Below are 17,327 nucleotides of genomic sequence, written 5' to 3'. Positions count from 1 at the left end.
TGCACCTGGGCACACAGAGATCCTACAGAGCATTAAATGAAAGGAGCATCCTGCAACCAGTGACAACAAGGAAAAAGTGGAATCTTTTTCTTCAATTTTAAAGAAATATTTGGCAAATACTATATTATAAGCTGTGTTACTGTGGATTTAAATTTATGGCATTTGCACCTTTGTTCAGCTGTGGGTTTTAAATTGTGTCTGAAGAACATTTCTGACCCTGGTGCTGTTGCCTTATAGCCCAGCTTCTTTATTCTTGCTTAGAGTTAAGCCAGCTCTAGTACTGCCATCCAGTTTGGAGGGGGAAGCTTCAGGAAGGGCAGTGGCTGCTTTCAGTCCAAAAGGCAGCACTGCATCCCTGTCCATGAACAGAGAAAGAGAGCAGATGCTAACTTGTGTTGTTTTTCCCACTTCCTGAACAGGAACAAATAATCAGTCTAGTCAATCAAATCTGTGGAAAAGTATCTGGTAAGAATGGCAGCATTGAGAACTGTATCAGCAAGCCTACACCAAAAAGAGGACCTCGTAAGAGAGCGACGGTGGACGTGCCATCATCTAGGCTTTCATCCTCCAGTTCATCCAAAAGTGCTTCAAGTTAATCCTGAAGATGCCAACACTCTCATTTTGTCAATTTATATATATTTTTTGTAATTATTATACCATAGTTTGGAGTACTTGCTGTAGAATACAAGCTGTCTTTGCACTAGCTCTAAAGAAGATTTTCTTCTGGTTTTAGAGGACTAATTTTGTTTTAGCATTAAACTGATGAATTTTTTTTTGTACTTAGAATAGATAGAGATAGGAGTCTGATTTTTTTAAACTGCCGTATGTTCACTGTTTTAAAACCGGCAAGGGGCTGATAAAATATGAAATTTGTATTGTCCCTATGGCTGAAAAAAATAAAAAGCCTTTTTGGTAACTGTGAAAAAAAAAAAGGCTTTTAACCCATTTTTTGGATAGGTTAAAGTTTGATGTGTTTTCTAATTTGTTCTCCAGTCATGTGAGCAGATTTTTCTAGAGAGAAAAGGGATAGGAGACAAAAACTTGAAAGAAATTGCTTTACTTTGGCTGTCTTTTATTCTGTCACAGCAAGATGAGTTTTGTAATTTTTTAAATTGGAGAATACACACTTTCTTTGAGAGGTTATGGCAGCTGAAGATGGACTTTGTTTCCTAACCGTAGGCAAAAGGAGGAGATTTGGAGTATGTTCTCTTTTACCAGCACATCACTATGCATCTGTTTTGAGGGGAAAAAAATAAAAATTTTAAAAAAAAGAAAAAAAAAAGGAGGAAAAAAGACTGCCTGCCTTGAGGAGTCACGTGAGGGAAAACTGTGCCTGATTTCATTAGGAAATCCATTCTGTTATTTTTTGGTGCTGTTGGCTACTTTATCAAAAACCCTTCAATAGCATCCTTTGCGAAAAAAAAAAAGAAAAAAGAAAAAAAAAGTGATCGAAGCCATAAGTGCTTCTTTGTCATAGACGTGCAATCTTTCTAACATTCCATTTCCATTCCACTGCTGTTTTTTTTTTCACACCTTTACACAGTCAAGCATTAATTTTTGTTTTGAGTTTGTTTCATTATGTGATCACATTTAGAGCCACTAGCAGGTCTGCGTATTTCTTTTGAATGTGAAAATGCATTTGCTTTCATCTTGTCTATTTTTTTTTTCTCTTCATGTTGTAACAAAACAAAACAAAAAAAAAATCACACCTTTTGTACATATGCCTGTAAATTTTTTTAAATACTTGAGCCTTTTCTTGGGGTGGGGGGAGGGATGGCGAGGAGACAAGATGAAGAAAAGCCTTACGTTTCACTTTCTTCATCGGTTGGATTGGATGCTTACAGGGTTTTTCTTGTAACATTTATAAGTGCTGCTTACATCACTGAACAACAACAAAAAATAATAATGGAGTAGCTGTTGCCCTTTTCTGGTTGTGTGTACAGTATGTGTGGAATAAAAAAGGGAAAATGTTTTCACAAACTGTTTTGTTTCGTAATTGAATTCAACAATACCGTAGCTACCCATATTGCACTGAGCTTGCCAGTGGTGACTGTCAGGAAAGTCCTATAATACAATTTGTTGGTTGTTGTTGCAGAAGACTGAACTGTTTTGGAATATTTAACAATAACATAAACAGAGTCAAGTGTTTTTCAAATGTGGTTGTCTGGTTTTTATGGCCTTGCTGTGTACTTTTCCCTCTTGACAGTAAACTTCTGACTATGGCTTACAGTTTGACATTTAATTTATTAGCGCTGCTCTGCTCTCTTTCCTTGTAAGGAAAGACTTCATGTTGTTTATTGCCAGTTTTTTGTTTACTTTCCAGGTTTGTACTACAAGGTTTAATAAAAACAAACTTTTTTGGACATTTTGTCTGTCTTCTGGAAAGTGAGTGAGTAAAGTAAGCTCCTTCAAGAACCATTTCTTTCAACATACGCCTTGCTAAATAGTAAATATCTAATTGTAGGCAGAGAGTTTCTAGCTGTCATTTTCCCAAGAGGGATCAGGAAACACTTTGCCAGCTACGAGGAGATAGAGTGAATATTTAGGGAAACTGGCTGCTCCCCAGCTGGCTGGTGGCAGGAGATGCTTCATTCCCAACTATTAGCTTTGTCAGGGCAGGTCTTTGGAAGGGATCTCTGCATCACAGCTCATCCTTTTACTTACGCTGGTTCTGATTACATTCCTTCCCTCCGTGCATGAAGAGCAGGAGCCAGGAGTCTTCTCAAAGGAGAGCAGAACCCTGCAAACAGAGCATGAGACTTGACAAGAAACAGGTGTTAGATATGTTCAGACCTCAAGTTTAGAGAGAAAAATGACTGCAGAAAAAAAATATGGCAGAAAGATGATGATGATGACTACAAGTTCTAAGGTTTATAAAATGTATGCACTTAATTTAGAATTCATTTGGGTTTATTTCCCTTACACAGCTGGCTTGCATCAGTGTAGTCAAACAGATGTTACCATGGAAAACTAAATTACACTGGTGCTCAGTATAAATAACCATTTCTTTCTCAATTAGTCTCCTCTGTTTACTGTCATGGATGAAATATCTGGGTAATCAAGTAAAAGACATGGTTGGGATAGAAATACTTTATTTTATCTCGAAAGAGGAGTACGTTTATACAATGCTAAGATATCTGCTCCATGAGGAGTGTAACATTTCAATGTGCATCTCTCCTCCTTTTCAGTTTCTTTTTTTCTTTTCCTTAACACCTATAATAACTAAGTTGGTCCTGAATAAGAAGTGTGAGAGAGTAGACACTGCTGCGTTAGTAGACAAAGGCAGTAGGCAGACAGTAGGTAGTAAAGAGTAGAAAATAACTTTTCGTTTTGGTTTGGTTCCTGAATCTTCCATTTCAGCAGCTGAAAACGCATGCAAGGAACAATTTGGGTTCAGTATTACACATTGAGTCTTAAGTATTTCCAATCAGCCATTTCAAGGTTAGTGGTGAAAGTCTTGTATCCTTCCCCTTTAATTCTCTTATACATAGTATATACAAAAGTTTTCCTGCTCCCCTGAGCCCCAAGACTACTGTTAAAGTGTGTGTGCTTTAGGCATTTTTTTGTTTAAAAACCCACCTCCACATGACTGACAATTTTGTAAAAAGGCTGTAATGACTAAGTAAAAAGATCTGGCTGTTCTGCTCAGTTAGCAAATCGTTACTCAGGCAAGCTCTTCATTCACGTGTTCACTCATTCAGAAGTCATTCTTAAAGGATATGGTCTTAAGATTCAAATAGTTTGAGAGTCACTTTCATCACTAACATCTGAAGCGCCCTTTCTTTCAGTTTCAGCAGCAAGGACAGTGTCCACTTGAACTTCCTCTTCATCAGACTGAACAACCGGAGACTCCCCTTCGCTTGCATCTTGGCTGGCAGAGTCGGTGCAAGTCGATGACAGCGAAGACAGTTTCTGTCGTAATTCAGACTGGCTTGGAACCTGAAGACTGATCTCATTCACGTAGGTGTTAGGGTCAGGCCCTTATAGTAGGGAAAAGAACAACAAGAAAGAAAAAAGTAATCAAGCTGTGGCTCAGCAAGGGAGTTGAGAAGGCAGCGCATTAACCGAGCTCAGTGTTGGTCAATAAGTCGCATTCAGGCGGTTTTGCTTCTTTTGCAAAATACCATAAAAAAGTCCCTCCCAAAACACAAAGCTGCCTTGTTTGGCTTCTCTGAAGTTGAGCTCAAATATGAGCTGCAGGCGGGTTTTAATCTGTTTCTGAGGGTCCGTGCATCTTGTTTGCTCTAGACCTGCTAATGTTCAAGATCAAATAAGATCAGAGTGCACGAATATCTGGACTGTGATGAGACGTAGCTGATGTCCAGTCTGCCTGTAAGTCAAGATTACTTAATCCTCCTAACCGATTCTGACTTTGGTAAAGTCCCCTTCAGCGTGTGCTGAAGATCATTACCAATAGGAAAATCCTCCAAACAAACTCTGTCCAACAGAACATCACAAATAATGAACCTGAGTGGAATTAAAAAAAATATAATAACCGGGACATGAGCAATAATGGTAATCTCCAGTTTTGACTAAAAAGCAAGATGCAGAAGCAAAACAAATTCTTGCCCACAGCATGAAAGCTTTCCTCTGGTAAAGCCGTATCACAGCTCAAGTGCTCAGGAAGGGGGTTTTGAGACTCTGCTTCCTTCATATCCTATGCAAAAAGACTTCTAAGCAAGCTCAGTGTAATGGTGTTTGAGAGTTCAGATTACAAAATGATCTTAGATCCCCTTCTGTGGACGCTTCCTACCAATAAATAAGAAGTAAAAATTGGGGAAACATCTCTTTCTATGTGATCTGCCAAATAAAGCCCTTTTTTCCTTCTCTACCTGACAAGTGTTTCTCCACTGCCAGGGCACCCAGCTGCAGCTCTGTGTGGCCTTAGTGACAAATGGCTCTTAAAAATCCTCTTGGATTTTATATAAAACCAAACAAATATTTCAAGGGGGTTGGAGGAAAATGAGCTGATCACTACACCTCACCTCTCCTAGGGCTGTTTGCAGAGCTGGTAACGCTACACAGCCCTGTGGCTGGTGCCCATGGCCTTACCAAGGATCTGAGTTCAATTTTAACAAGATGACAGTCGTAACAGCATCTGGAGGCAACAGAAGCTGCTGGTATGAGACACTGCCACGCAAGCACCCAACCAGCTGCAGCCTTAAATTCTGGACCTGAACTTTGGACAGCAAGTAGCCCTGTACATGACATTGTTTTAGCCTCTCTGGGATCCAGGAACTGCAGAGTGAAACTTGCTCTCCTCCAATCTCCATTCACAACACGAGTTCATAAATACCTGGTCTAACTTCTACAGCTCTTGAGAGCTGACCCCCCTGCTTGGGCTAGAAACACGCTGGCACTCCCACCGCTTGTGTCAGTCCGGGATGCCCAGCAGAGCTACTCAGTTGCTTCCTCAGGCGGCACAGCAATATATACAGAACATGGGTGATGCTAGAAAGAGTTTTCAATGTCATCTGTCTTTATGTCGTGCATGCCAGCCCACATTAGATTAACTTTTACAACACACATTGGGGAGGAGTTTTCTGGAGTCACAGAGCTGAGTAAATTTTTTGGTTACTTACTGGCTACCATGAAATGTTGCAAAACCAAGGCCTGTAAGCTGGCAACGTTTGCAGCAAGACAAATTTGAAAACATTTTAATGTCCTCAGCTGATTTTCATTTTTACCAGTTATTAGGATGACTTACCTGTATTCTGTTGTGTTCAGTAAAACTGTGAAACAAGGCTTGCCCTGACCAACCTGGTTCGCCACTAAGCAAAATGAAGTTACCTTTAAGCGATCTCATTTTTTTTTCTGAGAATGAAAGCTACTGCATATTTGGCTTGGTACTAGGGTGCCACATCCTTAAAGCAAGCGCAAAAATCACCCCTTCTAACTCAGAGGCAAATGAATGGTCTGGAACAACAGCCAGATTCCCGAGGCTGTGACCCTGTAACTGTAGAGGAGTCTTGCTGCAAGCCTACCCTGCCTTTGCATTAAGCTTACAGTGCTAGAACATGACAGCACTGGTACATTATATTACAGTGTATTTGCACAGGTGTAATAAATATATATACACTATCTGTACATACGCACTGTAATATGTTACAGCACACAATAAATTCCATGTTTTTTGCACAGGCTCTTAAGTTTTAAATCTATTTAGGAAAAAAAAACCCACACCGCGTAGTTTCTACACTTCCTTAGATAATCCTGTTACACTGTTTGTTGTTAAAGACACAAAGCCTTTTGATTCGACATCTGCCAAAGACACAGCGAGGGGGTAAACAGTCCCAGATTCTGTAATTACTTGCATGCTCAAACGATGATCAACGTTAATAATGCATGAATTGGATGCCTATCCAAAGCCAGCCACCTGAATTCAGTTGTTGCAATAAAACACAAAAATCTTTAGTAGTCAAGCATGCCTTAACTACTTTATGTAAGCTTGTCGTGTTCACAGCTGGTAATAATAACCTTTTAATCACCTTTACATAGGGAAAAATAAAATTACCCGAGGACATTATTAACTTTTTTCTTTATTTATCCCAAAATATAGGATAGGATTTAAAGTAGAACCCTTCCTGCACTGTTAAGTACTGTTATAAAATATTTTAACCTGTATTTTCAAATGAATTCTAAGCATATTTAAAGGAGCTTCATCATCTCCACCAAGAAAACTTACTTTGGCTCTTTTGGGAAAAAGCATTTTAGTACCAAAATAAGGTTTTAGTTAAGAGAGCACACTTTCCTGGTGGATAAAGCATCCAGTGTTGCTAACTCCCTGCTTTAGGCAGATCCCTCATCAAGCTGCAACTTGCCAAAACATGGATCTGGTTTTGTTCATCAGAACACGTAAACAAAATTCTGGATTAAGATTAATTTAATCCAATTTAACATCACTAGCAAGTAAGAAGGCTACATGAACAAGCTGCAGTATCAGAATCACTATTTAGAGACTTCCAGGACAATGTCATATTTCATACATATGGACTGCTAAGTTGAACCACGTCTCTGAATCTCTCTTACTGAAGATCTCGCACTGTACATCTGGTCCAAATTTACTTCAAAATGCCAAAATTCTGAACAGACTCTAAGAAAGCAGTCTTAAAAATCTAACTACCACAAAATTCCTGTTGAGTTTTGTTAAAATGCCCTCGATTAACTTCATACAGAGAAAAACACATCTTAAAAGCAGATTGTAACAGCTCCCTATCCATACCGTGACAAACACAACACGAAGCTGTAGTAGCCAGATGAAAATAGACAGTCCAGAAATAAAGGAGTTCTGCAGCAAGCTCTCTTGTACTGCAACCAAATGTTAATATTTTTTGAAAACCACCAGTGAAAAATACTTGGTTTACGTGAACTGTCATTTTTTATGAGGTAACAGCATCCATGGTAAGTGTAAGCAATTCTAGTGCTTTATCGCTATGTCTCTAAGCACGCTGTCATTACTAGTACCATACCCAGCATAGGAGAAAGCATATTATTGTCTTCGCCTCCTGAGTTTAAAAAGACATCAAGTGCTTCTTGGTCAGACATATCCATTAGGTCCATCTGTTCCAACATGTCCACGTTGACCTCCATGGAAGACATACTTCCAATCGGCTCTGTGTAAAAAGAGTGCAAAGAGAAAACTGACTACATGGTGTTATTACCTATAAAAGCTTCAGTAGCTGCAATAATTGTAAGCAGTAGTAATAATTTAATTGGATATGGAAGGAGCACACCCACAGGAGCTGCTCAGAAGCAATCTCAGCCCAAACCCAAGAGCAGCCTGTGCAGTCTTTGTTGTGTAACTCATGTCCATTAGAGTTTTTTTTACAAAACAAAACATTTTTAGCAACAATATTTATAGCAATAGCATTGGCAGAAATATGCAAGGCTGGGTCTCAGGGGCTAAGACTAAAACTTTCCATTTTGCAACACTCCTTTCAATTTCTCTCCACTAAAAGTCTTTTCAGAGAAAAGCAAACACATTTAAGCACACCACCACTAAACATCAATATACAAGGGATGTGGAAATTCAGAAATAAGGACTAATGTTAGCAGAAAGCAGCCATTCTTCTTCCTCATTTCATTAGCCTAATAAATGACAGTAGTATGTAAAACCCAGGCTGATGCCCAATACCTTCTCTCAGCATGGGCATTTCATGTTATTAATTACTCAAGCATATTACTTATTATTGTCAACATAATGCTGAGGGCCTGCAAGGGAATTAAATACTTGGATGAAAACTTGGATAAGCATCTTTCTTCTTCCTTGAACAATTAAATATGCAAACACAGAACAAGTAAGCTTAGGGGTACTTAGATTTAAACACAGGTGCTACAGGTATATCAAGTATTACAATGAACAGTTCAATGGTTTACCTAAAATTAACAATTACACTACTAAAAGCCTTCATACGTGAACTGAGATGATATCCTGTAATTTGATTGGGGTTTTTTTTCCAAATATACTACAGCTCTGTAGTTTTATATGTTCTGCAGGATCAAATATTTCATTAAAACAGTTTCTTTGATATTTATGTGTTCTGCATTATACTGCAAGGCTGAAGTTCAGAAAGTTGGGTGCCCTAACCCTCTAACAGGGCTAACAGGGCACATGCCCACTAGCAGCCAGTTACAATGTCCACTTTTAGTCTAAGTAGACTATACATATATATATGTGTAAAAAAAGCAGGAGACCCAAACTCAATTCCTTCCTAGATCAGGCGTGGGAGGCCCCGTCATGAGAGGTTTGTTCCACGTGTGGCTCCAGTCTGGGAAGCCAGAGAATGAGTCAAATTTCGGAGGCTCGGAGTCCTGTCCTTGCTGTGGGGGCCTTACGTGTGTGTGTGTGGGTGCAACATCAGTCTGGGGGGGCCTCGAGAGCCCGGAGGAGCTCCCCATAAACTCCCCTTTTCCAGTGTTTGTTACTTGGCTCTGCTGTCAGCCCACCTTGGAGAGGACATCTTGCCCCAATTACAGTCCAACTTCAAGGGGAAAAGGAGCTCAAAACTCCTTGGGAACTGCACCAGCACTTTCTCAGCGGGCAGTTGGGTTGGACTCAATGATCCAGTGGGTCTCTTCCAACCTGGTGATTCTATGATTCTGTGAATATAGACTTACGTATCCCACTTCTCAGAAGACTGTCCTGACAACCAATCTAGAGCATCTTGCAGATGAGTGCTTTTAGCACTCATGCAGAGAAATGAAATCTTGGATTGTATTCCTCACTCTGACATTACAAGTTATAGCAGAGCAGGTCTTGGAGCAGGGACAGAATCTCCAGATTTTTTCCTGCCGTAAGTGATGTACCTGCCACTTGCTTTCTTTCAGGTCCTACAATCCTTGCATTTTGGCCCAACAAATGGATACCTACCACACAGAATTGTCTACAGACTACAACATTCTTCTGCTTTAGCTACACAGGAGATGCCAGATTTGAGTCACCTCATAATAAGGAGAGAGCCCATACTCCGTTACATGGACCATGGAAATTGCTACCGCCTGGGAAATGTTTTGAAATACAACACCAAGCTTTCATCTGCACATTTAAAATTTTTCTGGGGTATCTCCTGCCAGGTGACAATCCCAGGTTTTGGGAACTTCAGTGGTCAGCTCTATCCATATCTACGTAGATACGTATATCTATGTAGATATGGATGCACTCTTCAGCTGCAGAGAAAAGTGCTGTTCCAGATGTACTTAAGACAACGAGCAGAGAGTCTGATAGATTTTCTAAGATGTCTAAGTCCTCTGGAACACAAAGTTTGTTCAAGGAGCATATCTGAAGTTTCAGTTCCACCAAGGAAGAAACTAAACACTGCAATTCATCAGCTGTAAGCATTAAAACCATTGCCAATTCCAATCCTTCAACAATGTTCTCCAAATTGTGAGTTTGTGGATTACACAGAAGATATCTTAAAACTTGCCTCGCCTCTCTGCTATCTGCAAGTATCCTGTAGAAAGGTATTGCTCCATATCCTGTTGGAAGGCTTCTTCAAAGAACTTCTGACGTTCCTTTAGCTTCATCTGCTGGGTGTGCTCCATATCCAAAACCTTCTGTGCATGTTCAGCATCTAGCTCAGCTGAGCATAAAAAAACCAAACAAATCAAATATTGCATGTATACCCCTCTGACTCACAGCATTTAAAAGTGACTGAACCAGTTCAATACTGATAGACTGTTACTACAGACTGTTAACAGAGGCTGTTATAAAAGAAGTCTTCTGTGCTGTGCAACTGACAGGATAAAAATACTGCATTAGCCAGAGTAAACTTCACATTCACTGTTTATCTTGAGGCAAGATGCAGATTTCTTGATCTGTATCAACGGCCGCACCAGAAAGCACCGTCTGTCAATAACCAGGAGTTCAGAAATCTGCCAAAAAAAGCTGTCAGGTAATGACGCTTCTGCTATCGTACATACCTTTGACAGGCTGACAGAGTCGGGGCTGTTCAGCCTGAAGAAGAGAAGGCTCTGAGGAGACCTTATAGTGACCTTCCAGTACCTGAAAAGGCTACAAGAAAGCTGGGGAGGGACTGTTTACAAAGGCTTGTAGTGACAGGACAAGGGGCAACGGGTCTAAACTGGAGAGGGGCAGATTCAGACCAGATATAAGGAGGAATTTCTTCACAATGAGGGTGGTGATGCACTGGCACAGGTTGCCCCATCCCTGGAGGTCAGGTTGGATGGGGCCTTGGGCAGACAGATCTAGTGGGAGGTGTCCCTGCCCATCACAGCGGGGTTGGAACTGGATGTTCCTTAATGTCCCTTCCAACCCTAACTATTTTATGATTCTATGATAATTCACACAAAAGTAATATTTTTAATTTGAAAGTTGCAGCGCACTTCCACCACAATACAAGTGGAAATATATACGTGTATGTATGTTTATACGTATATACATATAAATACACATACTTATATATTTGTGCCTGTGGACATGCGTGTGAAATCCTGGTTTTGTCAGACCCCAGACAGACTGGAAAAATACTTTGAAGAATACCCTACATATAGTGCAGGCAATGTACCCTCTGAAGCTGCGAAGGCAGTCTGAGTTGACAAGAGGTGGGCAAACAGTGCTGTTTTCAATAACACCACACAGTCATTAATATCAATATACAGGGTCTTCTCTGCATACAGCAGCAAACAACGTGTCAGAAGATGATCATACTGACACCAAAAAAGCAGAGCAAACTGCCATGAATTACTAATAAGACACCAAGCAGGAAGGGCCAGCTTGTACAGACATACAGTGACAACTGCATTTGCTTATACGTATCTCTGCTGGGTCTCCAGCAGCTCCTCTTTCTTCCTACAGCAAAAGAATTATTAGATTGAACATCATTAGAGCTCCTTCTTCCCTCCTGTTTTGCTCTACTGGAGTTGCTGACTGGCTAGAGGATGTACAGAGAAAAGAATCATGCTGTTTAGTGAATAACATCATCTAAAATAAAAAGATGTGGTAGCTATTGGAGTAATAACTCTACCCAGAGCACTATTAAAATATGTTTCAGAAGAAAAATGCTTTTTTTTTTTTTTGAGGAATATATAAACTGGAACCCTTCCTCTCAGAGTTCTCTGTTCATTTTTCTCAACTGCTCTCATGAGCTCTCTACTTACAATAAAAAAAACCCAAAAAACAAAACCCAACAATTTGCTAGATGAGCTGCTGATGGAGAGGATGAGAGCATCGAGAAGAACTGCTGGTCTGGGATGTTCTACTCGTTAGTGGATGCTCCAATAAATACTGCTGGGTAAAAAATGTCCAAGCTTACACACACCAGACCGACACAGCTCGAGTATGGCATCCAAAGGGATAAATGCTGAAAGAGCATAAGGTTTTCATAGGACAAGCATTATGTCAGTCTTCCAAGGAAAATGTTATGTTAATGATAAGGAATTCATTAAAAGCATTTACCATTATGTAGATTATTATCCAAAACTCATTCAGCATTTATTAGACCCAACTGAAACATCAGAGAGCAGTAATTTACTCTGTTGTCTGCATCAATGTCACAGATCATATACAGTGGCAACTGAGTTTTGGTAGTTGCCAAAAGAAACCATAGAACAGCACTGACACAACAAACATCCATTAAAACATCAGAAAATAAGGCAAACTATTTTTTCTTAAAGCAGCTTTTAGAAGTAAAATGTCAGCATATAATAAGGAAAATACTTTCCTTTAAGTCAACCTATCTTTATTAACAATTACACTGTGGTGATTGATGACTTACGTTCCTTGGAGCAACTCCTCTTCCACAACCCTAAATGATGAGCAGTTATTAATAACATTGTATATGATGCAGAAATGCTATTCGAACGTAATAATAAAAGCCAGTGGCCCTTGCTGACAACAGAAATTTCCTGTCTTTCTCATAAAACATTCTGACAGCTTTGCACTCTATATTGGTACTTCGCGATATTTTTAACCCCAGAACAGAGACAGTATCCAAACAACATATGAGACCGAGACAACTTCTTTATTAGCACTGCCCCCTCTGTGTTTTTTTTTTTATTTTGCGTAAAATGTCCTGTTAACTATTGAAATTGTCACTGTGCAAAGCTAAATGGTTACAGCTGCCCATTGTCTGTGCTGATGTATTCTGAAGCCACTCAGAGTACATGAGCTGAAGAGTTGTCATAGGCTTGTTTGCCAAAGCCAGTTACAGAGAGTTAACATCAAGACCTTGCTGCAGGATTTCACGCTCTGCCAGGTGTAACTGAAGTTGCTTGGCTAAGCAAAACCAAACTGCTACATGTGGGGTTTCTGTTTGTCTTCAGAAATGCTAAGGATGGCTCAATGAAGCCAAGGGTCAAACCAAAACGACAAGAAAAAGAGTGTACCGTTACTTTTTACAGATTACATTGTCCATAATCCAAGTGTAGTTTTATACATTTACAAAACACTGAATAGACAGTACAAAAGGAGTTCCAAGACAGACAAAAGTATCAGCTATCTACTCTCCTACGCTGTTCATGTCCACACACAAATTCCTACAGACCTAACACACTTAAAGTACTATTGCGTTTTTCCTCTCACCATAAAATTGTACCTTTGAACTAATAACTGGACCCATTTTGCAATCACGCTGCTGTGCAAAGAAAAAAAGACAGACAGACTACACAGCAAATGCTAACTCACAGTTAGGTGCAGACCTACAGGAGCTGCTATCATAACCCAAACATAACTTCAGTTCTGCACCAGCTATGATTCTCAAGAGAACAGAATTAAAAGCAGGCAAAATATTTCTTAAAAACTGGAAACTCAAGGGCTGACGTACAGCCTTCTGTACCATCCCCAGCACAGACCCATGGCCAACCCACAGCTCTCCTCCCTCGCAGCTCCAGTACAACTCAACCACTTGCTCCTCCGAAGCCCAAGCAGAGAGGCAGCACTTGTTCACAAAACTTCCACTTCCAACAAAACCTCATTTTCTCCAACACTTCTGATCAACACTTGCACTCCTCCTCACAAGCCACCTGCATTTTGACCTGGTATAGCTGCTCATCACACCCACTATGCAGCCACTGAAGCATGGAAGTCAGTTCTAACCTGGAACAGTCATAGAATCACAGAATCATTAAGTTGGAAAAGACCTTAGAGATCATCACAGACCGTACCTGTCCACTACTAAATCATGAATCCAGGCACCTCATCTACCTGCCTTTTAAACACTTCCAGGGATGGTGACTCAACCACTTCCCTGGGCAGCCTCTGCCAGTGCTTGAGAACCCTTTCTGTGAAGAAAAATTTTCCTAGTGTCCAATCTAAACTTCCCCTGATGCAGCATGAGGCCACTTCCTTTTGTCCTACCACCTATCACTTGGGAGAAGAAACCAGCACCCGCCTCTCTGCAACCTCCTTTTAGGTAGTTGTAGAGAGCAATGAGGTCTCCCCCCAGCCTCCTCTTCTCCAGTCAGCCCTGCCTGAAGGAGCCTCTGGATACGTGCAACCCTTCTGAGACACTGAGCTGCCCCTGACTCCTCCAGCCAGGTGAGGATTTATCAGGAAGTTTCAGGGGGTGACTGCTTCTCCAAACACATCAGCAGGAGAAAAAGCTATAGTCAGCATCAGCTTCTGTCCCTGTGGATCCTGCCTATATCTGCTAATGGGACCTGGAAAGCTGTACCAGCTAATCCCAGTCATTTAAAGGACTGCCCTATGCTCTTAAAGGTCAATAGGAGAAAGCAAATTAAAAAGAATAATTAAAAACTGTAAAAAAAACCGGTGCCCAACATGTAGTCCTCAGTCCACTGATTTTTTTCCCCTATAGGTGTGCCCTCCTCAACATATTTTCTGGGGAAAAAAAATCTCCATATAGCTGTGCAAAAAGGCCAAAGACTTAAATATCAAGTCAAGACTACAAGTACAATTTTATTATTTGTACAACATCCATGTTTTCACATCTTAATTTACATTTCTCATATCCTTCTGCAGCCAAAAGCTGTGCTAACCAGACACTATACTCCTATTACAAGATTTATTTATTAATGCCAGGACCCCAAGATAGATGATTTCTTAATGACTTTATAATTTTTATTTACGAATGAACTCTCTTTCTGTGAAACACTCTCTCCCCCGCTCCAGGCCAGTATCTTAAGTGTTTAAACTAGACACTAGAAGAATCCAAATTCCAAAGGAACAAATTAGAATAGATTATAACTATATACCTCAAGTAAAAAGGACACCATTTTCTGGTATCATCCATATGCTTGCCTGACACTTCCTACAAATTACAATTCTGCTGCAGTAGCTACAGTTTCTATCCAACCAACGAAATAAGTGGCTGTTTTGTACTTTAATCTAAACATTTTCCAGTTATGCACAACAGATTTCCTGAATAAGTATGGCGACAAATAAAACAGATTAGAATGACTAAAAAAAGAAAAAATAATCAGCAACTGAAAACATTGGTTGCTTAGATTGCTAACACATTCCTCACGTGAAAGATGTCAAGTTGCCAAAATGGATGGCTTTTTGGTGCTTTCATACTGTGGTACTTTCCTTCAATTAATTCATTACCCTACTTTATGGTTCTTACGTGAACTAGACTCCATAAATGTATCAGTTCTAAAGAGGAAAAGACACAGAGTTAACACAAAACCTCAAGCTTAGGTTAAATGCTCCTTTTTTCCACCCTCTACAGTTCATATGTTTTTTGTAGACTCATTCAACCAGACCATAAAATGTATGCAAGCATTCACAGGGATTTCTGCTTTCACTCCAGACATCAGTCTTAAATGGCCCTTCACTCAACTCAGCTCCAGGTTTTTACTGTTCCTCCTGTTCTGGGGGGCCCAAGACTGGACACAGCATGTAGACATGCTGAGCAGCGAAGCATAATCCCTTCACTTGATCTCCTAGCCCCGTTCCTGTAGGTAGAGCCCAGGATGCTGCAGTCTCCCCTGCTGCCAGGCATGCTGCTGGCTTGTGCCCAGCTCACTGCCCATGGCACCCCGAGGGTCTTTCTGCACAGCAGCTGCCTAGTCACTTGGTCCCCAGCCAGCTGCACTGCAGGGGCTCCTCCTGCCCCAACGCAGGGCTTTGCATTTGTACCTGTTGATATTCTTAAGGCTCCCACCAGCGCGTTCCTCCAGCCCTTCTGGATGGCAGCCCTGCCCCTGCTGTACCGATTGATCCCCCCAGTTTGGCATCATCTCTATCAGCTCCCCCAGGAAAGACTAGTTTCCTGCTTATTACTGGCCTCCAGGTAGAGCAAGACCCACTGACTGCTACCCTGTAAGCCAACCAGTTATTTACCCACCCCATTGTCTATCCATCCAAACCACAACAGAATAATTTGGCTACGAGAATATTGTGCTGTCAGAAGCTATTAGTAAGCTGGCTACTCACCAAACAACTGAAAGTCTTCAGAAATCAGAAGGAAAACATAAAACCAGACAACGGCAGGGAGGCAGGCAGACAAGTAACTTTTCAAGTGCATCATAACTTAGTAACTCATACTTACAACCACCTCATTATACGCCCTTTTAAGTAAAAAAATCAAAGTAAGACAAGACGCCAGGGATTGCTTCAAAGAATGCAGTTTTTCTCAAAAATGTTTAACTTATACGTGACAGAATTTAGAATACAGTCAGATAATAGGGAGGAAGTAGTTCAAAGCACCCTTGTACCATGCTTTGTGGGGAGAGACCATTGGTAAAACTTGCAAAAAAACATAAGATGTGTGAATGAGGTGCACAGAGCCCTTTCTCCAAATAGGAGTGAAAACAAAACAAGCAAAACCAATTGTTTTTAAGTTCTGATTTAGCGGTCTCTTGACAGAGTAAAACAAAAATATTCCAAAAGTATATTCAAATAATGACAATAAAAAAAATAAAGTCCTGATTCACTAGAATGTAGTGTCAGGATTTCACTGGGCTTCAGTGACAGAAATATAATTTCTGTTGGAGAAAAAATACATAATTCCAAACGAGATTTAGTGAGTTGTCAGACAATAAAGCCTGCATTTTCATGAAGAGTTATTTCACCAATATTATCAAAAATATTTTTATTAAAATATTTCTTCATTTTAAAAAAATCAGTGACAAAAAATGACTGCATATGTTCCTTAATAATTTCTAACCAGTGTTTTTACAGACTGCATCAGAACGTGAAAACTCTGCTTAGCCCAGAAATCACCTAGTCCAGAGGAAACAAAGGTTTTACTAGTGCAGAGAAATTATTTTTTCCAAGTTGCCCAATAAGCAGTTTTCACTTTCAAGCTGGCTTACCTTGGAAACTCCCTTTAAACAAACCAATTCTGTACTTGAGATCCATGAAAAACAATCAACAAGCCTAAATAAATGTAAGAGTAAACTACTGAAAATAATCACTTGTGTAAGACAAGGTTCCAGTTACTAAAGCAGCACCTGGAGGAAAAAGCAGCTTCCGACCAACGCAACAGGAAACAGCTTGGGAAAAGGTTTCCACATAACTCCAAACGACCAGGAAACCATCATAATTAAGAGATACTAAAAATATGCTCCACCAAGCAGCAAATGCATGAATTTGGTTCTAAAAATGTAAAGGCATCCAAGATTAAAAGAAAATAATCACACAAAATTTATAATCATATGCTTTACAGTGTGTGAAAAATTAATTAGAGCATGAAAAGAACTGGGATCTTCTAGGTCAGCTAAACAAAAGGTTACTGTATTTACATTTATTTCAGAATGTTCTTCAGCTCTCTCCTACTTTTTAAAGCCTTGTAAATCAGGTGAGCTTTCCAAGGCAGATCACTGGCTTGCTGCTGCAGATGAGAATACACCCCAGCTATGGACACACTGCACCCAGTTTGGGTTTGATTAATCCAGTTAACATTGAA

General features: G+C 40.2%; 2 protein-coding genes across 3 annotated transcripts in view; one reads left to right on the top strand and one right to left on the bottom strand.

Moving 5' to 3' along the window:
* Positions 1 to 1,282, top strand: part of JARID2 (jumonji and AT-rich interaction domain containing 2) — a 224,286-nt gene extending 223,004 nt beyond the window's left edge. For both annotated transcript variants that reach the window (XM_069853704.1, XM_069853703.1), the window contains exon 18: positions 420 to 1,282. In XM_069853704.1, coding sequence (XP_069709805.1) covers positions 420 to 596 — 177 coding nt within the window. In that variant the 3' untranslated portion in view covers positions 597 to 1,282. The remainder of the gene's footprint in view (positions 1 to 419) is intronic.
* A 1,793-nt stretch (positions 1,283 to 3,075) lies between these two features.
* DTNBP1 (dystrobrevin binding protein 1) overlaps positions 3,076 to 17,327 on the bottom strand; it is a 71,095-nt gene continuing 56,843 nt past the window's right edge. Inside the window, exons 8-10 of the mRNA XM_069853690.1 lie at positions 9,924 to 10,079; positions 7,470 to 7,613; positions 3,076 to 3,980 (exon numbers count right to left, since the gene is read on the bottom strand). Coding sequence (XP_069709791.1) covers positions 3,733 to 3,980; positions 7,470 to 7,613; positions 9,924 to 10,079 — 548 coding nt within the window. The 3' untranslated portion in view covers positions 3,076 to 3,732. The remainder of the gene's footprint in view (positions 3,981 to 7,469; positions 7,614 to 9,923; positions 10,080 to 17,327) is intronic.

This window comes from Phaenicophaeus curvirostris, chromosome 3, assembly GCF_032191515.1.
Source record: "Phaenicophaeus curvirostris isolate KB17595 chromosome 3, BPBGC_Pcur_1.0, whole genome shotgun sequence".
Classification (NCBI taxonomy): domain Eukaryota; kingdom Metazoa; phylum Chordata; class Aves; order Cuculiformes; family Cuculidae; genus Phaenicophaeus; species Phaenicophaeus curvirostris.
The sequence above is the reverse complement of the archived record's forward strand: the minus strand, read 5'-3'. Positions and strand labels throughout refer to the sequence as shown.